A 26528-nucleotide genomic window follows, 5' to 3' on the forward strand; every position below is an offset into this window, starting at 1 on the left:
TCTTGGATTATATAGTCTAGGCTTCATTTGCATCCATTTCCAGGTTCATAGAGCAGTATTAATGTAACTTGTCTTTGTGTTTATCTGTTCTGTGACTGTTTTCATGTAAGAACAATGAAAGCAATCCATGTATTTTAATGGTGTTTATCACTCTCAATCCTTCTCACCTTCATAGGATGTTTCCTCTTTTCAGAGAGGAGATTGCCAAAATTGACATAGAACAAGGTCTATTACCCAAATTTATTCTCTAATCTGTCTGTATTATTAGTAGAGATGGGGTTTCACCAGGTTAGTCAGTCTGGTCTTGACCAGACTGTCTTTTTTCTCTAATCTCTCTGTACTTTCCAAATCTTATAGGGGAAAATACAAAAAAATTTTTGTACTAAAAATTAATTTGCTACTGGGAAAGTCCAGTGCATGTATTTTGTGAATATTTTCTATTATTCTGTTTTTTTAGTTTACAATTTTACTTGTTTCCTCCTCATTTTCCTTGTAAGTGTCCAAGTGCATAGTAAGAATATTGATTAAAGTAAATTGATGCTTTGAAGTTCATTCTTAATAATACCTTACTATAAAAGGTTTAAATTCTTAAAGAGACAGATATAGTTCTGTTTTGAATCTTTAAAATTTTTCTGGGCATAAAAGAAAAGTTCTAAAATCCCCAGTCTCCCCACAATGCCTGTCTTTTTATTTTCTTAATCAAGTTTATGGACCTCAAGAGCAAAAACCAGGATTTACCCTTCTTCATAAATATGTTAAAATCTCCTCTTCTTAAATGTAAATGCACACCAAGGGGAAACTCTCAGAAGTCTACAGTATGTCAGGTATTCTACTACTTTTTAAGGAAACAGACCTGAATATAATGTACATGGGTACATGACTAAACATTTCCTGATAGGAGGCTACAGAATTATTAATGATAGCCCATTGTGTTAGTCCATTTTCATGCTGCTAATAAAACATATCTGAGACTGGGTAATTATTAAAGCAAAGAGGTTTAATGGACTCACAGTTCAACATGGCTGGGGAGGCCTCAAAAAACTTAAAATCATGGCAGAAGAGGAAGCAAACACGTCCTTCTTCACATGGCAGCAGCAAGGAGAAGTGTAGAGTGAACAGGAAAAAAGCCTCCTATAAAACTATCAGATCTCTACCATGAGAACAGCATGGAGGTAACTGCCCCTATGATTCAATGAACTCCCACTGGGCCCCTCCCATGACATGTGGGGATTATGGAAGTTACAATTTAAGATGAGATTTGGGTGGGGACACAGCCAAACCATATCATCCATCATATGTCTAGAAAATCTCATCTGGAACTGTGCTTTCTTGCATATTAACATATCCTTTAATATAGCTGCAAGTGTTTAAGTCTTTATTTCCTGAGGGTAGAATTGATTTTTTTTTTGAAATATTAAAGCCAAGTTTATGCATTCATTGTACTCATATTATTTTATTTGTGGTTTAAAGAAAGACATTCAGCTTTAGTGTAGGTGAATGAAATTTATTTTCAAAAAACAGGTTTATGAATTTTTTTAAAGCAATTTCAAGATTAGTTCTTAAACCAGCAAGTTTTTCCAGAAACAGATAATCTTACAAAATAACCATTTTGAAAGACTGCTTTCATTTATTCGTATTCTAGAGTATTTAGTTTTTTTTAAAGGAAACATTTAATTTGTTGTCACGTCGCTTATATGCTACTTTACAAAATGTCAGTCTTATGTATATCCAAATATTTTAAGGGCAGATCAGAGTTTAAAGGGGGCAGTGTTTAATATGTGAATCTGTATTTGAGCTTAGCAAATCCCATGGAGACCTCTACAAGGGAAGGGCTACTGATAAGCTAGACCAAATAAGATAATAATATTGGATTTCTGGTGAAGCAAGATGGCAGAATAAAGGACTCACTAATTGTCACCCAGATAGGGACACCGATTTAACAACTATCTACACAAAAAAACACCTCATAAGAACCAAAAATCAGGTAAGCACTCACAGCATCTATTTTTTTTGGTTTTGTTTTTGTTTTTTGCTCTGTTGCCCAGCCTGGAATGCAGTGGCGCAATCTCCACTCAGGTTCATGCCATTCTCCTGCCTCAGCCTCCCAAGTAGTTGGGACCACAGGCACCCACCATCACATCCGGCTAATTTTTTGTCTTTTTAGTAGAGATGAGGTTTCACCATGTTGGCCAGGATGGTCTCAATCTCCTGACCTCATGATCTGCCTGCCTCGGCCTCCCAAAGTGCTGGGATTACAGGCGTGAGCCACCGTGCCCAGCCAGCACCTGGTTTTAACTTCATATCACTGAAAGAGAAAGAGGCACTGAAGGGGTAGGAAAAACAGTCTTGAATCACCAACACCATCTCTCCTCCATTCCCCAGCAGCGGGTGGGCAGTGCATGGAGAGTGTTTCTGTGTGCTAGGTAGAGGGAGATTGCAACATTTGTGACATATTGAACTCAGTGCTGTGCTATTATAGCAGAAAACAGAACCGGACCAAACTGTGGGGAGCGTTTAATCCAGCCCTAGCCAGAGGGGCATCACTAATCCCAGTGGTCTGAACTTGAGTTCCTGCAAGCCTCACCACTGTGGGCTAAAGGGCTCTGGGGCCTTAAATCAACTCGAAAGACTATCTAGGCCACAAGGACTGCAACTTTCAGGCAAGTCCTAGTGCTGAACTTGGCCAATAGACAGTGGACTATAGGAGCATTGTGGTGGCTAAGGAAGAGCTGGCATCACTCCTCTCCTAGCCCCAGGCTACACAGCTCACAGCTCCAAAGAGATCCCTTTCCTCCACTCTACAAGAGGAGAAGAAAGAGTGCAGGGGACTTTGTGTTGCATCTTGAATCTCAGCCACAGCAGGATATGGCCCCAGTCATTGTCGTGAGGCCCTCTTTCCAGGCCCTACCTCCTGGATAACATCTCTAGACATACCCTGGGCTAGAAGAGAACCTGCTGCCTTGAAGGGAAGAACCCAGTCCTGGAAAAATTTATCACTTGCTAATGAAGAGCCCCTGGGCCCTGAATAACTAGCAGCAATACTCGGGTCCTATGTTGAGGGCCTTAAGTGAGACTGAGAACTTCATGGCTTCAAGTGAGACTCAGCAGGTTCCCAACCATAGTGACTATGGGGTAAGACTCCTTCCACTTAAGAAAAGTGGCGGGGGTGGGGAGGGAGGGAGAAGCAAAGGGGACTTTGTCTTGCACCTTAGATACCAGTTTGGCCACAGTGGGTAGAGTACTAAGTAGGTTCATGGGGTTCTAGGACTTGGCTCTTGCATGGCATTTCTTGGCCTGTTTTAAGCCCATTGCTCTGAAGGGTGAGTCCCAGGCGAGGTATATTCATGCCAAGCTGACTGAAGAGCCTTTGTGGCTTAAAGGAACAGCAATGGTAGTCTGGCAGCACTCCCCATGGGCCAACAGTGGCTCTGGCCACAGGGTGAAGCTCCTCTGCCTTTGGAAAGAAAGGAAAAGTGGGAAGGACTGCATTTTGTGGTTTGAGTACCACCTCAGCCACAGTACAGTAGAATACCACATAGAGTTCTAAGGTTTTTGACTCTAGAACCTGGCTCTCGGACAACATCTCTGGACATGCCCAGGGCCTGAGGGGTACTTGTCACACTGAAGGGAAGGACACAGGCCTGGTTGGCTTTGCCACGTGCTGATCAAAGAGTCCCAAGTCCTTGTGTGAACATAGGCCAAAGCCAGGGAATGGTTACAGCAGGAATTGAGTAACACCCAGTGCTGTGTTGGCCTGAGGTCTGACCCAGCAGAGTCCTAGTAGTGGTGGTCTCAAGGGTTCTTGTGTCACACCACTCCCAGCTCCACGTGGTTCAGAATAGGGAGACAGACTCCATTTGTTTGGGAGGAAGTAAGAGAAAAAAACAAGAGTCTCTCCCTGGTAATTCAGATAAATTTTCTAGATCTTGTCAAAGACCATCAAAATGGTACTTCAGTGAATGTGCAAGAACCACAGCATTACTGGGGTTGAGGCGCTTCCTAAAGCAGATACATCTTAGATTAGAACACCCAAGTTATTTTGAATATCCGGAAAGCCTTCCCAAGATGGACAGGTACAAATACAAACCAGCCTAGGCTGAAAAGACTACAATACATACCTAATACTTCAATGCTCAAACACAGATGAACATCTACAAGTGTCAAGACAATCTGAGAAAACATGACCCCACTAAATGAACTAAATAAGCCACCAGGGACTATTCCTGGAGAAACAGAAATGTGTGACATACAGACAAATAATTTAAAATAACCATGTTGGAGAAACTGAAGCAAATTCAATGCAATGCTGAGAAGAAATTCAGAATTCTATCAGATGCATTTAACAGAGATTAAAATAATTAAAAGTAATAAAACAGAAATTATAGAGATGAAAAATGCAACTGACATACTGAAGAATACATCACAGTCTTTTAATAACAGAGGTGATGAAGCAGAAGAATGAATTAGTGACCTTGAAGACAGGCTATTTGAAAATATAGTCAGTGGAGACAAAATAATAAAGAATAAAACACAATGAAACAAAGCAGCACACTCACAGGATCTAGCAAATAGCCCTCAAATGGGCAAATCTAAGAGTTATTGGCCTTAAAGAGGAAGTGGAGAATGAGGTAAGGGTAGAAAGTTTATTCAAAGGGATAATAACAGAGAACTTCCCAAACCTAGAGAAAGATAGCAATATTCAAGTATAAGATGGTTATAGAACACTAAGCAAATGTAATCTAAAGAAGACTACTTCAAGCCATTTAACAATCAAACTCCCAATGTCAAAGGTAAAGAAAGGATCGTAAAAGCAGCAATAAAAAAGAAACAAACAACATACTATTTAGCTCTAATATGTCTGGTAGGCAGACTTTTGAGTGGAAACCTTACAGGCCAGGAGAGAGTGGCATGGCATATTTAAGGTGCTGAAAGAAAAAAAAAAACATTTACCCTATTTCTTCATCAAATACACTTTAAACATGAAGGAGAAATAAAGACTTTCCCAGACAAATAAAAGCTGAGTGATTTCATCAACACCAGACCTGTCCTACAAGAAATGCTAAAGGGAGTACTTCAATCAGAAAGAAAAGGACATTAATGAACAAAAAGAAATCATCTGAAGGTACAAAACTCATTGGTAATAGTAAGTACACAGAAACCCACGGAATATTACAACATTATAACTTTACTATGTAATCTAAACTTATTTTAAGTAGAAGCAATAAATAACAAACCAATACAAAAACAATAACTACAGAAACTTTCCAAGACATAGACAGTACAATAAGATGTAAATAGAAACAACAAAATGTTAAAAAGTAGGGGGACAAAGTTAAGGTTTAAAGTTTTTGTTTTTGTTTTTACTTGTTTGTTTATGCAAAAAGTGTTAAATTGTTATCAGGTTAAAATAATGAGTTACAAGATGGTATTTTCAACACCAAGATGGTATCTTTCAATACTCATGGTAACATAACTGTCCCTCAAAATACAACAATACACTAAAAATAGAAAGCAACAAATAAAACCATAAAACCAGAGGGAATTACTTTCACTGAAAGACAGATAGAATGGAAAAAAGAAGGGAGATAAGACCACAAAACAGCCAGAAAACAAATAACCAAATGGGAGGAATAATTGCTTACTTATCAATAATAACATTCAATGAAAATGGACTAAACTCTCCAATCAAAACCTAATTAGTGGCTGAATGGATGAAAATCAAGACCCATTGATCTGTTGCCTAAAATAAACTCACTTTACCTCTAAAGATACATATACACTGACAATAAAATGATAGGAAAAGATATCCCACGTCAATGGAAACCAAAGAAGAGCAGGAGTAACTATACTTGTATCAGACAAAATAGATTTCAAGATAAAAGCTACAGGGAGAGACAAAGAAGGTTACCATATAATGATAAAGGGGTCACTTCAGCAAGCAAATATAACAATTTCAAATACATTTGCACCCAACTTTGGGTACCCAGATATACAAAGCAAATATTATGAGAACTAAAGAGAAAGATAGACCCCAATACAATAATAGCTGGAGACTTCAAAAGTCATCTTTCAACATTAGACAGATCTTCCAGACAGAAAATCAACAGAGACCTCACATTTAATCTGCACTATAGACCAAATAGACTTAATACAGAACATTTCATGCAACAGTTATAGAATACATATTCTTCTCCTAAGCACATGAATCATTCTCAAGGATGGACCATATGTTAAGTCATACAACAAGTCTTAAAACATTCAGCAAAATTAAATATCAAGCATCTTCTCTGATCACAATGGAATAAAACTAGAAATCAATATCAAGAGGAATTTTGGAAACTGTACCAACACGTGGAAGTTGAACAATATATTCCTGAATGACCAATGAGTTAATGAAGAAATTAAGAAGGAAATTGAAAAAAGTCTTGAAACAAATGACAATGTTTGTTTGAACACAACACACCAAAACCTGTGGGATATAGCCAAAGCAGTACTAAGAGGGAAGTTTGTAGCTATTAAGTGCCTACATTTAAAAAATTCAAATAAGCAACCTAATAATACATCTTAAAGAATTAGAAAAGCAAAAACAAACCAAAGATAAATTAGTAGAAGAAAATAAATAATAAAAATCATAGTAGAAATAAATGAAACTGAAATGTAAAAAAAATACAAAAGATTAACAAAACAAAAAATGAGGTTGTAAAAAGATAAACAAAATTGACAAACCTTTAGCCAGACTGAGAAAAAAAGAGGGAAGATCCAAATAAATAAAAGTCAATGATGGAAAAGAAGACATTTGGACTGATACTGCAGAAATTCAAAGGATAATTAATGGCTACTATGAGCAGCCATATGTCAAGAAACAGGAAAATCTAGAGGAAATTGACAAATTCTTAGGCACATACAACCTACCAAGATTGAACCATGAAGAAATCCAAAACCTTAACAAACCAATAACAGGTAATGAGACAGAAGCCAGAATAAAGTTCTCCTAGTAAAGAAAAGCCCAGGACCTAGTGGCTTCACTACTGAATTTTACCAAACATTTAAAGAAGAACTAATGCCAATCCTACTAAAACTATTCTGAAAAATACAGGAGGAGGGAATACTACCAAACTCATTCTATGAGGCCCATATTACCCTGATACCAAACATGACAAAGTCACAGCAAAGAAAGAAAACTACAAGCCAAGACCTCTGATGCATAATGATGCAAAAATTCCCATGAAAATATCAGCAACCTGAATTCAACAATATATTAAAAAGATAATTCATCATGACCAAGTGGGATTTATCCCTGGGATTCAAGGCATACACAAATCAATCAATGTGATACATCATATCAACAGAATGAAGACCAAAAAACATATGATAATTATCAATTGATACTGAAAAAAGCATTTGATAAAATTCAATATTCCTTCATAATAAAAACCCTAAAAAAACTGAGGCTAGAAGGAACATACCTCGACATAATAAAAGCTATATATTACAAACCCCCAATTACTATCATACCAAATGGGGAAAAACTAAAAGCCTTTCCTCTAAGATCAGGAGCATGACAGGGATGCTTATTTTCACCACTGTTATTTAACAGTACTGAAAGTATTAGCTGGAACAATCAAACAAGAGAAAGAAAGTGCATCCAAATTGGAAAAAAAGAAGTCAAATTATCCTTGTTTACAGATTATATTATCTTCTATTTGGAAAACTCTAAGGATTGAACTAAAAAACAATTAGAACGCATCAACAAATTTAGTAAAGTTACACAATACAAAATTAACATACAAAAAATCAGTAGCACTTCTATTATCAATAGTGAACAATCTGAAAAAGAAATCAAGAAAGCAATTCCATTTACAATAGCCACAAGTAAAATTAAATACCTAGGAGTTAAATTAACCAAAGAAGTGACAGATGTCTATAATGAGAACTATAAAAAATGTAATAAAAGAAATTTAAAAGGACACCAAAAAATTGAAAAATAATCTGTTTTCATGTATTGGAAGAATAAGTATTGTTAAAATGTCCATACTGCTGAAATCAATCTACAAATTTAATGTAATTTCCATCAAAATCCCAATGGCATTCTTCACAGAAAGAGACATAATAGTCCTAAGATTTATGTGAAACCACAAAAGACCCAGAATAGCCAAAGCTCTCCAAAGCAAAAAGAACAAAACTGGAGGAATCACATTACCTGACTTCAAATTGTACTACAGAGCCAAAGTAACCAACAGTGTGGTACTGGCTTAAAAACAGACACATAGACCAATGGAACAGAATAGAGAACCCAGAAACAAATCTACACACTTACAGTGAACTTAGTTTTTTTACAAAGGTGCCAAGAACATACATTGGGAGAAAGACAGTCTCTTCAATAAATAATGCTGAGAAAACTGGATATCCGTATGCAGAAAATGAAACTAGACCCTTATCTCTCACCATATACAAAAATCAAATCAAAATTAATTAAAGACTTCAAATCCTCAAACTATGAATCTACTACCAGAAAACATTGGGGAAACTTTCAAGGGTGTTCGTCTGAGCAAACATTTATTGAGTAGTACCACACAAGCACTAGCACCCAAAGCGAAAATGGACAAATGGAATCATGTCAAATTTAAAAACTTCTTCACAGCAAAAGAAACAATCAACAAACTGAAAAGACAACCTATAGAATGGAGAAAATATTTGCAAACTACATATCTGACAAGAGATTAATTAACAGAATGTATAGGGAGGTCAAACAACTCTATAGGGAATAAAATCTAATAATCAGAGTTTTAAAATGGGCAAAAGAATTGATTAGATGTTTCTCCAAAGAAGATATGCAAATGAAAAACAGGCATACGAAAAGATCATCACTGATGATTGATGATCATCATTGATGACACCATCATTGATCATCAGAAAAATGCAACTCAAAACTACGCTGAGATATCATCTCACTTCAGTTAAAATGGCTTATATCCAAAGAACAGGCAATAACAAATGCTGGTGAGTTTGTGGAGAAAGGGAACCTTCATAAACTGTTGGTGGAAATGTAAATTAGTACAACCAGTTTGAAAGTTCCTCAAAAACCTAAAAATAGAGCTACCTCATGATCCAGCAATCCCACTGCTGGATGTGTACTCCAAAGAAAAAAAATCAGTATGCCAAAGAGATAGCAGCACTCCAATGTTTATTGCAGTACTGTTCCCAGTAGTCAAAATTTGGAAGCAACCTTAGTGTCCATGAACAGAAGAATGGATAAAGAAAATGTAGTATTCATATATGTTAGAGTACTACTCAGCCATAAAAAAGAATGATACTTTCATTTGCAACAACATGGATGGAACTGGAGGTCATTATGCTAAGTGAAACAAACCAGACACAGAAAGAAAAAGTTCACATGTTCTCACTTATTTGTGTGATCTAAAAATCAAAACAATTGGACTCATGGAGATAGAGAGTAGAAGGATGATTGCCAGAGGCTGGGAAGAGTAGTCAGAGGGTATGGTGGAGGTGGGGATACTCAGTGGGTTAAAAAAAAAATCATTAGAAAGATTGTATAAGACCTACTATTAGCACAGGAGGGGCAAGAGCCCCCAAGGCTGTGGGGAGGAGGCTGGGCCCCTGCACGGGAAAGGAGGGCAGAAGCCATGGGACGTGGAGCAGAGGGTCTTCTCTTCTTCAGGAGATTACTTTAGGATTTGAATCATCACAAGAGATTCACCAGAGGATTTTATACACTTGGCTGTGGCAGCAGACTAATTACACCACAGCACCAGGCTAAAGAAGAAAAATCACATGATCATATCAATAGATGCAGAAAATGTATCTAGCAAAACCAGCTCTCATTCATGATCAGAACTCTCAGCAAACTAGTGATAGAGGGGAGCTTACTCAACTTGATAATAAACATGTACAAAAATCTTTCAGCTAACATCATACTTAATGGTAAGACATTGAAGCTTTCCCACTAAGATAAGGAGCAAGGCAAGGACATCACCTTTCACCAACACTTTTCAACATCATATTTATTGGAAGTCCTAGCTAATGCAATAAGACAAGAAAAGGAAGTAAAAAGTATACAGATTGGGAAGAAGAAAATAGAACTGCCTTTGTCTGCAGATAACATGATTATCTATGTAGAAAATCTGAAAGAATTGGCCAAAAAACAAAGCAAAACAAAACCAACAACAACAACAACAAAACTCTCCTGGAGCTAATAAGCAATTATTAACAAGGTAGCAAAATTAGGTTGATATACAAAAGTTAATTGCTTTCCTATATGCTAGCAACAAACAAATGGGATTTGAAATTAAAAACAAAATCCTATTTACAATATTACCCCCAAGCTAAGTACTTAGGCGTAAAACTAACAAAAATATATAAGACCTTTGTGAGGAATTCATAAAACTCTGATGAAGAAATAAAAAACTAAATAAATAGAGAGAGATTCCATGTGTATGGATGGGAAGACTCAATATTATGAAGACATCACTTCATCCCAACTTGATGCATAGATCCAAGGCAGACCCAATCAAAATCCCAGAAAATAATTTCCTAAATATCAACAAACTGATGCTTAAGTTTATAAAGACAGGCAAAAGAGCCAGTATAGCAAACATAATATTGAAGAAGCACAAAGTTGGAGGACTGTCACTATCCAACTTCAAGACTTACTATAAAGCTACAGCAATAGAGACAGTGTGGTATTTGCCAAAGAATAGAAAAATAGATCAATGGAACAGAAAAATATGGAACAGAGCACAGGTATAGACCTGTATAAATACTATCAACTGATTTTTGATAAAGGAGCAAAGGGAATACAATGGAGAAAAGATAAGTTTTCAACAAATGGTGTTGAACAATGGGATGTTCACACTCAAAAAGATGAATCTAGACATAGACCTTAAACTCTTCACAAAAATCAGCTCAAAATGGATTATGGACTGAGATGTAAAATGCTAAAGTATAAAACTCCTAGAATACATTGTAGAAGAAAATCTAGATGATCTTGGGTTTGAGCTGAATATTTTGGATCTAACACCAAAGGCATGATTGATGAAGGAAATAATTGATAAGCAGTACTTCATTAAATTAAAAACATTACTCTTGTGAAAGCACTGTCAAGAGAATGAAGTGACAAGCCACAGATGGGGAGAAAGTATTTGCAAAATGCTTTTGATAAAGGACTGGTGTCCAAAGTACTCTAAAAACTTACCAAAGAAGACACACGCCAGGCAAATAAGCATATGAAACAGTTTTCAACATTGTATGCCACTAGTCAATTGTAAATTAAAACGAGATACCACTACATACATATTAGAATGGCTCAAATGCAAAACACGAACAACACCAAATGCTGGGGCAGCAAGAACTCTCATTCATTGCTGCTGGGCATGCATAATGGTAGAGCCATTCACAGTGCCAATCAATCATAATCCAAAAGACAAAATCCCAAATGCCATAATCTCAAATGCCTATAAACCGTTCAGTTGTGTTTTTATATTTCTCAAACAAACCTTCTTTGCAAATGCAAGTAAATGTCTTCAAAAATTTTTTAAAATTATCTTTCCAGAATTATAGTGTGATTTTGATCTATCAGTATGGGAATTTTGGGAATTTTAGACATTAGAGATTTTGATATTTTGGGATTTCAACATTTGATATTACAGCATTTAGAATGGCATCTTTCAGGAGTATGGCCCAAACCCCAGTCACTGTAGAAAACAGTTTGACAATTTCTTAAAAAAACTAAACACCTAGCCACTATTGAAAACAGTTTGGCAATTTCTTAAAAAACTAAACACATTTTTGCCATACAATCCCATAATCATGTTCCTTGGTATTCACTCAGATGAGTTGAAAAGTTGTGTCTGTATAAAACCTGCATACAGATGTTTATAGCAGCTTTATTCATAATTGTCAAAATTGGAAGCAACCAAATTGTCTCTCAGTAGGTGAATGTATAAACTGTAGTACATCCAGGTATTTTTCAAGGGTAAAAAGAAATAAACTATCGGCTGGATGTGGTGGCTCACGCCTATAATCTCAGCAGTTTGGGAGGCTGAGGTGGATGGATCACTTGCTCCCAAGAGTTTGAGACCACCCTGGTCAACATGGTGAAAACCCATCCTACAAGAAATACAAAAAGTAGCAAAGCATGGTGGCATGTGTCTGCAGTCCCAGCTACTTGAGGGACTGAGATGGGAGGATTGCTTGAGCCCAGAAAGGAGAGGCTGCAGTGAGCCATGTTTGTGCCTGGGCAACAGAGAGAGACCCTGTCTCAAAAAAAAAAAAAAAAGAAAAAGAAAGAAAAAGAAACCATCAAGCTATGAAAAGACCTAGAGAAACCTTAAATGCACATTTCTAAGTGAAATGAGCCAATCTGAAAAAGCTATGTACTCTATGACTTCAACCATATGACATTCTGGAAAAAACTAAACTATGGAGACGGGGAAAGGTCAATGGTTGTGAGAGATTGGAGGGAGGGAGGAAAAAATGAGAAGAGTGTACAAATTTTTAGGGCAGTGAAACTATTCCATATGGTACTATAATGGTGAATGCATGCCTTATATGTTTGTCAAAACCCATAGAATGTACAACACAAAAGTGAACACTAATGTAAACTATGGACCTTGGGTGATAATAACATGTCAATATAGGTTAGTTGATTGTAATAAAGGCAAGAGGTGTTAATTGTGGGGAGGCTGTGTGTGTGTGTGTGTGTGCGCGTGTGTGTGAGGGAGCAAAGGTCATAACGAAATTCTCTGCACTTTCTGCTCTATTTTGCCGTGAACTTAAAACTGCTCTAAAAAATAAAGTTCATTTTTTAAAAAAGCATGCTATCAGTAAGCCCCCTACAAAACAAGATAGCATAACAGGGTGACTACAGTCAATAATAATTTAAGTGTGCATTTTAAAATTACTAAAATAATGTAATTGGATTGCTCGTAATGCAAAAGATAAAGGCGCAAGAGGTTGGGAGCTCCATTTGGCATGATGTGATTATTACACATTGCATGTGTGTATCAAAACATACCATGTACCCTATAAGTATGTACACCTACTAGGCACCCATCAAACTAAAATTAAAAAATTAAAAAACTGGCAATATTATTAAGACATTTGTGATATAAGAAAAAACAAAATTTGTGGGGGAGAAATTATGTGTTCAGAAAGAGAAGATATTAAGAGGTTGGAGTGAGGTTCCTGGAAAAGAGTCTAATGTTGGATATAAGGAAGGTGGGCCTTGAACCCAAGTAGAACACATTTTGTTTAAATAGAACACACTTTGTTTTTCCGTGTAAAACATGAAGAGAAAGGTTACCCTGGGTCAGGGGATAGTAGTATTTTCAGGGGCTGAGTCTTCATTCCTGAACCTGCAGTTTGGATAGGAGAATGACATTGTGATTAGAAAAGAGTATCAAATATTTTCTCTTGGGGCAACATCACAAGACTTCATCTGTTTTTATTATTTACTAGGACAATAATCGGTTTTGGTCTCTCACATTTTTGATATGCAGGGCCAGAAAAGACAAAAGAAAGGAATTAATGGGGCACAATAGAAAGTGAGAAAGAATTTGGAACCCAGGGATGTATATTTTCTTCCTTTTGTTTGTTTGTTTGTTTTTGAGACAGAGCCATGCTCTGTCACCCAGGATGGCGTGCAGTGGACTGATCTCAGCTCACTGTAACCTCCGCCTCCTGGGTTCAAGTGATTCTCGTTCCTCAGCCTCCCGAATAGCTAGAATTACAGGTGCGAGCCACCACGCCTGTCTAATTTTTTGTATTTTTAGAAGATACAGGGTTTCACCATGTTGGCCAGGCTGGTCTCAAACTCCTGACCTCAAGAGATCCATCCGCCTCGGTCTCCCAAAGTGCTGGAATTACAGGTGTGAACCATTGTGCCTGGTCCCCAAGAATATATTCTTGGGAGAAAAAAAAAAATCTCTATGTTTATACCTGAGTGCCCGCAGCTGCATGTTAAACAAAAGTCAGAAGACTTTAGTGAATCTTTTGTCTGTGGTTTCCCTGGGGAGTGCTGTAAATACCTACATTACTCTACATGGTGAAGAGTTCAGTGCCTCACACTTGGTGTGTAATCATGAATACATGCTGTTTGATTGATTGATTGAACAGTTGGCTTAATTGACTAGGTGGTTTGAGTGGGTAGATGGTAAGGATACAGCACAATTATATAGCAACATATCACTTCCACTTAAATGGTCTTGTTTGTTGTTTTTGTTGAGCAGGAATTATTTTATTTCAATTTTTCTAATTCAGAAGCTGATGCTCAAATCATTCCAAAAACTTAACCATGGTCACCTGTATGAAAAATAGCAGAATGGGAAATCGAGGAAGTTAAGTGCTGGGGAGGCTTTATGGCTCCTTCAGACTTCTTCCCTTTATCCCTTCTCATAACTTATGGGTAAATTTTCTTGACTGTCTGCCAGACACTGTATTGGGTACTTTCCTTGAATAACCACATGAGATAGGTTCTGTCCTAAGTCTCTGTATGCAGGTACGTGAGCTAGGCTCTGTGGAAGATGGAGTGAATGCCTTCGGAGACTATCCTCTTTAGCCATGGCAGTCTGCCCTGATCTCATGTACACCTGTGCCCCAGTGCCATTAAAAGCCTACGAGAGATTCTGTCCATCATAAATACCTGGATTAAGACACATGACAAAATGCACTGTGACCGTATAAAATCTCAGGTAGATTTTTGGCTGTGACAAATGAATAATACTCGCCCATTCATTTACTTAACAAATATTTATTGGGCATCACCTATTGGTCAGGCACTGGTACCAAATACTTAGTTAAAAGAGTAAAAACACAAAATCCCTGGTTTAATGGAGCTTACATTGCAGAGGGAGGAAAGAAAGATGGAGTATGAGAAGGAAGAGAGAGGGAGAGAGGAAGAAATTAATTTCATGTAATGTCAGATGGTGATAAGTGCTAGGGAGATAAACAAGTCAATTTTGTGTCAGAATCAGCTTGATAGCCCAATGAAAAAGTAAGCTAAGAAGTAAACTGAGATATTTGTATTGGATTACATAAACAGGATCATATCGATTAAAGGAATAAATCCCAATCATTATTTCTGGATACAATCCGTAACCATTGTGGGTTTTTTCTGTTTGTTTTCCAAGAACTTTTTTTCTGTTTATTTGGCTGGTGACCTGATTTCCAATTGAGAAACTCTCCACCAGACTCCATCTCTTTCTGCTGTATACTAGAGCTCCTATCACAGTGAAAAATACAGTCCACACGTGTGTGTTTTCACACATGCCAAAATAGCTGTTGTGTATTCCTAACTTTAGAAAATAACTTAATGTCATATTACAAAAGTTGAATTAGAATTCCTAAACTTGAAAATAACTTTCATCATAAGTTCTTCAAATTCACTTCTAAAAATTACAGTGTTGCAATGTGTTTTATCAGCAATTTAAATTCTTATCAGAATCAGGTATACAAAGTAAAGTACCTTCTAAAGAAGTTTGGTTACTCTTTACTCACTGCCTTTTCCCCTTCTTCCCTCATTTAAAGGTAATTTAAAAATTTGGTTTCTCCATAAATTGTTACCATAAACAGATATGTATATGTATTAACAGTATTTTCTCTTCTATCCTTAGGTAATTGTTGTCATACTATACAATTTTATCTCCTCCCTGCTTTCTTATGCTTTTTGTGTGTAATTTTATAACCTGCTACTTTAATATAGTTTCCCGTGATAGTACATAATGACATGCAGAGATATATTTCACTGCTTTTTATAATTGTAAACAATTTGTGTGTGTGTTTGGAATTACCATACTTTATTCAACCAGTACCTTATTACTGAACATTTGAGTTATTCTCTGACATTTGCTGTTCTAAACAGGAGTACAGTGAATTGCCCTGTGCATTTTGGATTTTTGCCAGTGTATTTTTGAGGTAGATTCCTAGAGTTACTGCTGCATCAAAGGATACATGCATATGTAATTTTGCTGGATATTATTAACTTTCTTTCCTTGGAAATTGTACATTTTGCAACTCTACAAGAAATATATATGAGTGTCTGATTCTTCATGAATTTGACAACAGAGTATGATTTCAACCTTGTGGATTTGTGCTGATCTGGTAGGTGAGAAATGATATCTCCATGTAATTTTAATTGCATTTCTCTTATCATTGAGGTTGACTATCTCTTGAGTTAAGAGCCATTTGCTTTTTTGTGAGATCTCTTTAATTTTCTATCCCATTTAAAAATAGGGCTATTAGTCTGTTTTTTCTTTATTTTAGAAGATCTTTATATATTAGAGATCTAGCAGTTAGCTATTTTTTTCAGTGTGCCGTTTGTCTTCATTTGCTTATGATTTTGCCATACCAAAAATATATTTTTATTTTATGTACTCGTATTCATCAATTTTTTCCTGTATTACTTCTGGACTTTGTTGTGGCAGTTTCCCCACTCTCAGATTATAGAATTTACTCATGTTAACTTCTAGTACTACAGTGTCTAATTTTTTAGAATTTACTTTTTGATCCCTTCAGAATTTATTCTCATGTACGATGTAAGAGACTGATCTAATTTTTGTCTTTTTCCATATGAATATCCAATTATCTCAATTCAGGTTACTAAAAAGTTCATCTTTTCAGCTTAGACTTGAGATTCCATCTTTATTGTATCCTATATTTGTATCCTATATTTTCTATGTATGTATGTATAGGTAACCAAGTTGATTTTTGAATTTTTAAATTTTGTTCCATTAGTCTCTCTGTCTTGTTACATAACACATTCTACACCGTTATGAGACTTTTAGTGGATTTTAATAACAAGACTAGCCACTCTTTCCATATGTTTGCTTTTTTTTTCCTAAATGAACTTTATAATTAACTTCTCAAGCTCTAGAAAAGAAAAATCTGGGTTTTCAATGTTCTCATAATAAATTTCAAAATTACCTGAGGGATAACTGATCTCCTCATAAGGTTGCTTCTTCCTAAGTATGTGGCGTATCTTTTCATTTGTTTAAGTTTACTTTTGTGTCTTTGAAGGGGGTTTTCTAGATTTCCTCTAGTGATGTGAATATTTCTTGCTAAAATTTAGACTAGATATTTTATATTGTTATACATTTTGGCTATATCAAATATGGTCTTCTTTCCCATTGTATCTTCAATTTAATTACATGTGCATATAGGATATTGCTTTTGGCAGGCTTACTTTTTATACTGTATGCCTTATTCAATTATCTTATTGTTTAAGGCACATTTTTTATTCTGGAGAATTTTAACTTCATTTTTGCATGGGGCTACATATCTTAAATTATAGTAATGGGAAAATGACTTCACTTTAAAATTCAAAACCCCTTAGACCTTTTAGAAATACATATACCACATAAATGAAAGGATGTCTGTGCTCATTGGGCCCAGCAGTAATGTATTCAAGGACATAGCTTCTGGTGAAATCTCTGCTTAGCTGGGCTTTTTTTCTAAATTCAGCATAAGCAAATTTTAAATCACCTTACCTTCAATCGTCATTAAATTTCCCTTAAGGTACCAGGTATGTAGTTTTGTATATATGAACCTGCATGTCGAATTTATCAATTCCTCTCATTGTCTGTGTCTCTTAATATTCATTGTTTTTTATGACAACCAGCAGCCTGCTCAATTTTTTTGTCCATGGTATGAAATCTTTAAAATATAAGGTTATGTTTTTCCTTCCCTCATAATCTTTAATTGGCTTCTCATCTTACTTAGAGTAAAATCAAGTTTCTTCGAATGGCCTGACAGGCCCTACAAGATTTGTGTCCCACCTCACTCCTCCGCCACCTCTGTGACCTCATTTCTACCACACTTCCCTCATTTCTTCCATACTGCCTTATGGCGTCTGCACTTGAAATATTTATTCCAGATATTTCTGTGGCTCACTTATTGACCTCCTTAAGGTGTCTTATCAGTTAGATCAAATAGATCAGTAACCTCTTTCCTGACCTCTCCTGACCTCTCCTTTAAAGTAGCATCCACGCCATGGTAGATGCATCACTGGCCCCCTTTCTTACCCTTCCTTGTCTCTATATCCTTTACTATCTGACTCTCCAGTTCCTTCTCTCAATAGGTAGGATGACCTGCCCTGTTCTTTGACTCTAGGATCAACAATATGACTTTCTTTCCCCGATAGAATGAGCTGGAAGTGACAGTGTGCTAGTGCAAGTCTAGGTCTCAAGAAGCCTTGGCTGTTTCCACGTGTCCTCCCACCCCTTCCAAAGCCTGATAACCTGCTCAGACTAACATGCTAGAGATGGAGACACATGCTGGTTTCTCCAGTTACCTTAGCCAGAGTCAGCTTTGATCACCCTTCAGTCAGCCAACCCCCGCCAACATCAGCATAGTTGACAGATCTCAGACACATGAGCAATAAACACGTATTGCTGAAATGTGACAATTTTGTGGCAATAGTCAACTAATGGACACACTATTGATACTTTATTTTACTAAGCTTTATTAAACATTTACCATTATTCAACCTACTAAATTTTACTTATGTGTTTATTATTTTCTACTCTTTGATGTTAACTCCATGAAGGCAGAAAATTTTGTCCAATATGAAATTGGTTCCCCATAAATATTTGTTGGATGAATAAATTCACAAATTATTTCTGTAACTTTTGCCAGCATGCATTGATTATTTCAGGTACTTGAATGGCATTGCTTATAGAATTTCTCAGTTTATTTTCTCTCTCACACAGGAAAATTTAAATGACTAAAATGTAATGAACATAGCTATTTATAAGCTCTTCTTAGAATTTCACATACTAGTTTTTGAAAGTTTCCTGGCTGTAATTGGTTGATATTCTATGCATCACATCCTTCATTGTTATTGTTATCTCTTGATTACTGGATAAATTTAAAAAGCAGGAATCAAAATGTTTGAGGCTCAAGGCTAATGTCCACTTGAAAACACTCTTCTTCTTTTTGGCAGGCTTAAATCATCAAGGATATGATGCAATAAATATTATGAAACAAATTCATTCATATGCTATTTGTGTCCTCCCAGTCCCCACCAATCAAATTCATATGTTGAAACCCTATTCCTCAATATGATGGCATTTGGAGATGAAGCCTTTGGCAGGTGGTTGGGTCATGAGGGTGGAGTCTCGTGATGGGATGAATGTCCTTATGAGAAGAGACACAAGAGGGCTTTCTTCCTCTGTCCCTGCTGTCTGCCATGTGAAGACACAGCAAAGGATGGCTATCTACAAACCAGGGAGAAGGCACTCGCCAGAAATTGTTCTTGGACTTCCCAGGCTCCAGAACTTTGAGAAATAAATTTCTGTTGTTTAAATCACCAGTCTATGGTATTCCATTATAGCAGCCCAAACTGATTGAGACACTTACATTTTATTCATTTTTGGAAAATATGTCACAGACTCTATTTTAACTTTTGAACATTGCTGAAAATTAATACATTTAAAGACAGAAAAAAATAATTGATGAAAATATAATAGAAACAGAAATTGTGAGCAAAACTCTACCTTTGAGTTTAAGACTCAAGGCTGGTCACTATTGGCCACTTTAATCCTTTGGAGAGATAATACCTAAGAGGGCTTGGAAAACAATGACACTATAAAGGCCACTGTTTTGCCCAAACTGGGAACTATAAAAATTTGTATTTTCAGCTTAAATGTGCCCAATAGATCTAAAGGAAGGAAATACACATATCTATTCATGATCCAGAACAAAAGTTGATGATCCATTTACTGCTACTTTCTGAGGAGTAAAAATTCTTAATAATTTAAACATTGTGGAAAGTTTCTATTATGACAGTGATTAAATAACTAATGTTTATTTCTACTGAGCTTTACTTGCTTGAGATTATTTCAGAAATGTGTCAACTATGAAAACACAGCTATTAAAAATCATAGCTTGTTACATTTCTATTATTTAGCCCATAGTTAGGTCCAAACCTTTTGTTCAGTCCAAACCTTTTGCTGAAGCAATGATTGTAAATACTCAATTCCATTGGTGTTATTGATTTGGTCTCATCACATAACTGCTAAAAATGAAATTAAGGAAGATATTTCAGTTTTAACATTTGGAAGTGGAAGTCCAATAAACTATTTAGTTGATAGTTGAAGTATTGCTTGAATTGCTTGGAAAGTAGACTCACCTCGACTCTCAGAGTATCACCCTTTCTATTACTGAATGAATCATTTTTCATATTGAAAGTTAAATCCAAGTTCTCTGAAAACATTGATGTGACATAATTTCAATAGTACCGTCTGTATTAGTTGTCCATCTGTGAAATAAATAAGTAAATGGGCTTATATTGTGCTCATACTAGTGTCTGTCAAAGATGATTTCTTGGCCGGGTGCAGTGGCTCAAGCCTGTAATCCCAGCACTTTGGGAGGCCAAGACGGGAGGATCACGAGGTCAGGAGATCGAGACCATCCTGGCTAACATGGCAAAACCCCGTCTCTACTAAAAAATACAAAAAAACTAGCCGGGCGAGGTGGTGGGTGCCTGTAGTCCCAGCTACTCGGGAGGCTGAGGCAGGAGAATGGCGTAAACCTGGGAGGCGGAGCTTGCAGTGAGCCAAGATCTGGCCACTGCACTCCAGCCTGGGCGACAGAGCGAGACTCTGTCTCAAAAAAAAAAAAAAAAGATGATTTATTTTTGAAAAGAGGAAATGTTCTAAAATGGTCTACACAAAAATATAGGAGAAAACTGACTTCATTTTAAAAGTTGTGGTCAGAATAACTTTTACTTTTTCTTGAATATTCATGCAATTGAAAAATATGTATTTTTTCAATTAAAATTACCTGGGCTTAAATTCTTTGTATGTATGAGCATTGTGTGAATACACACACACATAGGTGTACAAAGATAATTATGCAGTCTTGAGGCAGTTTATATTTATACCAAAAAATACCACTCTTGTGAAACTTTTTAATCTGTCAAAGCTTTTCTTCTCTTTGCTCTTGGCTGATTTTTGTAAATATTTAATTTCCTTAGCTGGGAGTCCTATATTTCTCTATAAGTCGTCCAAGCTGCCAACTCTGATAAAGTTAAGAAGTCACCATAGGAACTCTGAAATCATTTCTATAAAACTATAATTTGGCATAAATATCACTCACTCCATGGCCACTCTGAGAAAACACAGACATGCATACACACACACTTTATCATTTAGCCCACACAATTGCAACTACTATTTTTGTGCTTGGTAGTCCTCATTTCCTGCTCTTGCATTACAGGGACAAGGTAGAATGTACAGCATTTAAGAGATGAGTGTCAAGTAGCCCTTACTCCTGCTCTTCCAGCAAATGCAATGAAAATGATTTCTTCAACAAAATAAATGAACTGTACCCTACCCTGGACCATGCTATTTCAGCATTGTGCCTTGTGCTGCTTCTCCTGCCACAATGCGAGAGGATATCAGAGTTCTGTGCTCCAGGTTTCCAGGAAACGTTCTGATGGGATGTCAGGGCTGGTCCTTCTCATCGAATTAGATTTATTGCATGTAGCAACCACAAGACTAAGGGGCTGCAATTACAGGAAAAGCAGGAGCCCTTTTCTGTCCTCTCAGAGCAGCCCAGTTCTGCACATCCACTTGACCGAATTCTCTTGTTTGTAGGAGGAAGGGGCACTTTGTGCAGGCAAAGTCACACACTGAATTCAGACCACACACTGAATTCAGAAGCCTGTCTGACCCAGCTGCTTTTTCTTGCTTGCTTTCCTATCTTCCTGTGAGTTTTCAGGATGCAAACTTAGTGCAGGCATATAATATTGTGACAGATCACACTTCCTTTGAGCTCGAAGGAGTATTTTCCTCCAAATGAACCTGGAGGGCTTCCCAGCTTTGGTGCTGATGGATTTAGCCCTCGTCATTTTCTCTACAGGAAGGCAAATAAAGAGTTATTGGTGGGAAGGAAATCTTGAACAACAAGCAAATACATATGCAGTGATGAGCCGAAGACAATTTTGTTTTTGGATGAGATGATTTTGAAATTAAAATTCTAGTTGCCTCTATTCAGATATAAGATCAAAGCTGGTTTACGGTGATTTGACTGAGAAATATCTCTGCTCACTAAAGTAACTAGTAATACTCTATTAAAGGGGTGACCTTTCCAAATAAAGAGAGACCATTTTTTTCTCAAGAGAAGATAATATACTAATACTTGTCATTTATGAAGGTCTATGGTCCAGGCACTGTTTAAATTCATTTAATCTCCATAACAATGCCAAGTAGTAAGCATTTTCCTTATCCTCATTTTATAGGTTGGAAACCGGAATAGAATATAAAAACAACTTGCACAAGTTTACAGAGTTAGTATGAAGTAAAATTGAGTATCAGTTGGGTAGTCTGCTTCCTAGCTTATGTTTCTACCCGCTTTCCTCTACTGTTGCTCATTACAATTTATCTTCAGCATTGGCTTTGATGATGGACAAGCTGGCCTTTGACCCTGGATCTGACACTTCCCAGCTAACTTCCACAAATCTGTTTCCTCATCTGTAAATTTGAGATAAGAGAGTCAACCTCACTGTGTTTAGAAAAAATGAATAGAATATGCTTGGCGCATTTACTTGGGTGGAAACCGTTAAATCAAAAGTTAGTTCCTTTACTTAAACTTTATATGTTGTCAAATTAAATACCAGAACAAGTTTCTTGGCTGCCTCCTTGCAGTGAGATGCCCTCCCTATTCCCTCATCTAAGTTTATTTATCTGTCCTTCATTTATCTGTATGTCTCTCACATGTGGGAGAAGAATTAAATAATTTTCATATTTGCTGAAAATATCCTGCAAGTTTGGCTGGATTTTTTTTTTTTTTCAGTGAAATTATAAGATAACCTCATTTTGAAGTGACATCTGGAGTCAAATTCTCTGCTTTTGTTCTGGTAGTGCTTGGTTTTATACAGACAGTGAGAAAATGTTTCATAGTGACCTACATGACAGGAATTACAGCAATTGTATAAGAATCTGTATCACAAACCATCATTTCTTGTTGAATAGAAAGGATATTTTATTCAGGGTTTGTTTTGGTGAAAAACGTGAGAAAATATATGTAAGCACATTAGAAAACCACCTATATTTGTAAATCCCCTGCTTCATCCCATGTCTCCTTCTATTGACCACTTCATGTATTTCCTTCAAACTCATTTCTTCCAGGTTGTCATTCATTCAATCTCGACTTCCTCACTTCCTATCACTTTTCAACCTATTTAACCTAGCTTTCACTTTCATTGTTTCATAGAAATGGTGCTTGACAAGATCACTCTCGACTTTTATTCCGATAAAACTAATTGACCCAGCTCTTTCCTCGACCTACTCATTTTCTCTTTCTTTTCTTTAATTTTTGTGGGTACATAGTAGGTGTATATATTTATGGGGTATATGAGATACTTTGATACATGTAATGTGTAATAATCACATCGTGGTAAATGATGTATCCATTGCCACAAGCATTTATCCTTTGTGTTACAAACCATCAAATTATATTCTTTTAGTTATTTTAAAATGTACAATTAAATTATTGACTATAGTCATTCCATTGTGCTGTCAAATACTAGGTTTTATTCATTCTATGTTTTGTACCCATTAACCATCTCCACTTCCCCCTACCCACCCCCCACTAACCTTCCCACCCTGTGGTGATCATCCTTCTATTCTTTATCCCCATGAATTCAATGGTTTTAATTTTTAGCTCCCACAAATATGCAAGAATCTGCGAAGTTTGTCTTTCTGTGTCTGGCTTATTTCATTTAGCATAATGACATCCAGTTGCATCCATAGTGTTGAAAATGACAAGACGTTATTATTTTTTATGGCTGAATAGTACTCCACTATGTGCATATACCACATTTTCTTTATCCATTCATCTGATGATGGACACTTAGGTTGCTTCCAAATCTTGGCTATTGTGAACAGTGCCGCAATAAACACTGGAGTGCTGATATCCCTTAGATATCCTGATTTCCTTCCTTTTGGGTACATATCCAGCAATGTGATTGCTGGATTGTATGGTAGCTCTATTTTTAGTTATTTGAGGAATCTCCAAACTGTCCTTCACAGTGGTTAAACTAATTTACTTTCCCACCAACAGCATATGAGAATTTCCTTTTCTCCATATCCTCGTCAACATTTGTTATTGCCCGTCTTTTGGATATAGGCCATTTTAACTGGGGTGAGATGATATCTCATTGTGGTTTTGATTTGCATTTGTCTGATGATCAATGATGGTGAGCATCTTTTCATATGCCTGTTTGCCATTTGTATATCTTCTTTGGAGAAATGTCTAATCAAATTTTTCCCCCATTTTTTGATCAGATTATTAGATATTTTCCTATAGAAAAAAATTTCCATAAGAAACTTTTATCATTGATATTATTCAGTATCTTCATTGTGGTGGTGATAAAATTGCTTCTTATATATTTTGTGGGTTGTCTCTTCACTTTGTTGATTGCTTCCTTTGCTGTGCAGACACTTTTTAACTTGATGTGATTCCATTTGTTCATTTTTGCTTTGGTTGCCTGCGCTCTGGGTATTACTCAAGAAATTTATGCCCAGATCAATGTCCTGGAGATTTTCGCCAATGATTTACTGTAGTAGTTTTACAGTTTGAGATCTTAGATTTAGGTTTTAATTCATTTTGATTTGATTTTTTATATGGTGAGAGATAGGAGCCTAGTTTCATTGTTCTGCATATGGATAGCCAATTTTTCCATGTTATTTATTAAAGAGACTGTTTCCCTGATGTATGTTCTTGGCACCTTTGTAAAAAAATAAGTTCACTGTAGTTGTATAGATTTGTTTCCATGTTCTCTATTCTGTTCCATTGGTCTACATGTCAGTTTTTATGCCAGTACCATGCTGTTCTGGTTACTGAGCTCTGTGTGTAGTACAATTTGAAGTCAGGTAATGTGATTCCTCCAGTTTTGTTCTTTTTGCTCAGGAGAGCTTTGGCTATTCTGGGTCTTCTGTGGTTCCATATAAATTTAAGATTACATATTTCTCTTTCTGTAGAGAATGTCATCAGTATTTTGATAGGGATTGCAGTGAATCTGTAGATTCTATTGGTATATGAACATTTTAATAATATTGATTCTTCCAATACATGAAGATGGATATCTTTGCATTTTTTATGTCCTCTTCAATTTCTTTCATTAACATTTTATAGTTTTCATTGTAGAGATTATTCAACTCTTTGGTTAATTCCTAGGCATTTAATTTTATTTGTGGCTATTGTAAATGGGATTACTTTCTTGATTTCTTTTTTAGATTGTTCACTATTGGCATAGAGAAATGCTACTGATTTCTGCAGGTTGAGCTTGTGTCCTGTAACTTTACTGAATTTGTTTATCAGTTCTAATAGTTTTTTGGGCTCATCTTTAGAGTTTTCTGAATATAAGATGATATCATCTGCAAACAAGGATAATTTGAATTCTTCATTTTCAATTTGGATACCTTTTAAATTTTTCTCTTGTCTGATGGTTCCACCTGGGACTTCCAGTACTATGTTGAATAACAGTGGTGAAAATGGACATCTTTGTCTTGTTCCAGATCTTAGAGAAAAGGCTTTCAGTGTTTCCCTATTTAGTATGATAATAGCTGTGGGTCTATTGTATATATATATATATTTTTAATGTTGAGGTATATCCTTCTATACCCAGTTTTAGTTTTATTTTAATCATGAAAGAATGTTAAATTTTACCAAGTGCTTTTTCAGCATCATTTGAAATGATCATATGATTTTTGTCCTTCGTTCTGTTGATATGATGTATTACATTGACTGATTTGCATATGTTGAACCATCCTTGCATCCTTGGGATAAATTCCACTTCATCATAATGACTGATTTTATGAATGTATTGTTGAATTTTGTTTGCTAGTATTTTGTTGAGGATTTTTGCATCAATATTCAGGGATATTGGCCCATGGTAATTTTTTTTCTTGATATGTCTTTATTTGGTTTTGGTATCAAGGTAATACTGGCCTTCTATAATGAGATTGGGAGTATTTTATCCTCTTCTATTCTTTGGAATAGTTTGAGTAAGATTGGTATTAGTTTTTATTTAAATGTTTGGTGGAATTCAGCAATGAAAGCATCAGGTCCTGGGCTTTTCTTTACTGGAAGACTTTTTATTACAGCTTCAATCTCATTACTTGTTATTATTGTATGCAGGTTTTGAATTTCTTTTTTCTTTTTTTTTTTTCCAGGCTGGAGTACAGTGGCACAATCTCAATTCTTTGCAACCTCCACTTCTCAGGCTCAAGTGATTCTCATGCCTCAGACTCTCGATTAGCTGGAATTACAGATGCATACCATCATGCCTGGCTAATTTTTTTGTATTTTTAGTAGAGACAAGGTTTGCCATGTTGGGCAGGGTGGTCTTGAACTCCTGAGCTCAAGTGATCTACCCACCTTGGCCTCCCAAAATGCTTGGATTACAGGCATGAGCCACAGTGCTTGGCCTAGGTTTTGGATTTCTTCAGGGTTCAATCTTGGAAGGTTACATGTGTCTAGGAATTTATCCACTTCCTCTAGATTTTCCG

The 26528-nt window shown here is 36.2% G+C and overlaps 1 protein-coding gene across 2 annotated transcripts in view; it reads right to left on the reverse strand.

Moving 5' to 3' along the window:
* The window catches only part of OPRM1 (opioid receptor mu 1), a 131268-nt gene extending 109391 nt beyond the window's left edge, over nucleotides 1–21877 (reverse strand). The window contains exon 1 of one of the 2 annotated variants that reach the window (XM_033235008.1): nucleotides 21349–21877. Coding sequence is in view for 1 of the 2 variants with exons in the window: in XM_033235006.1 (XP_033090897.1) it covers nucleotides 21819–21865 (47 nt within the window). In the remaining variant the exon portion in view is untranslated. The remainder of the gene's footprint in view (nucleotides 1–21348) is intronic. The other variant, XM_033235006.1, reaches the window with a different exon arrangement.
* Nucleotides 21878–26528: the final 4651 nt, after the last annotated feature.

This window comes from Trachypithecus francoisi, unplaced genomic scaffold (genome assembly GCF_009764315.1).
Source record: "Trachypithecus francoisi isolate TF-2019V2 unplaced genomic scaffold, Tfra_2.0 Lachesis_group15, whole genome shotgun sequence".
Taxonomy (NCBI): Eukaryota; Metazoa; Chordata; class Mammalia; order Primates; family Cercopithecidae; genus Trachypithecus; species Trachypithecus francoisi.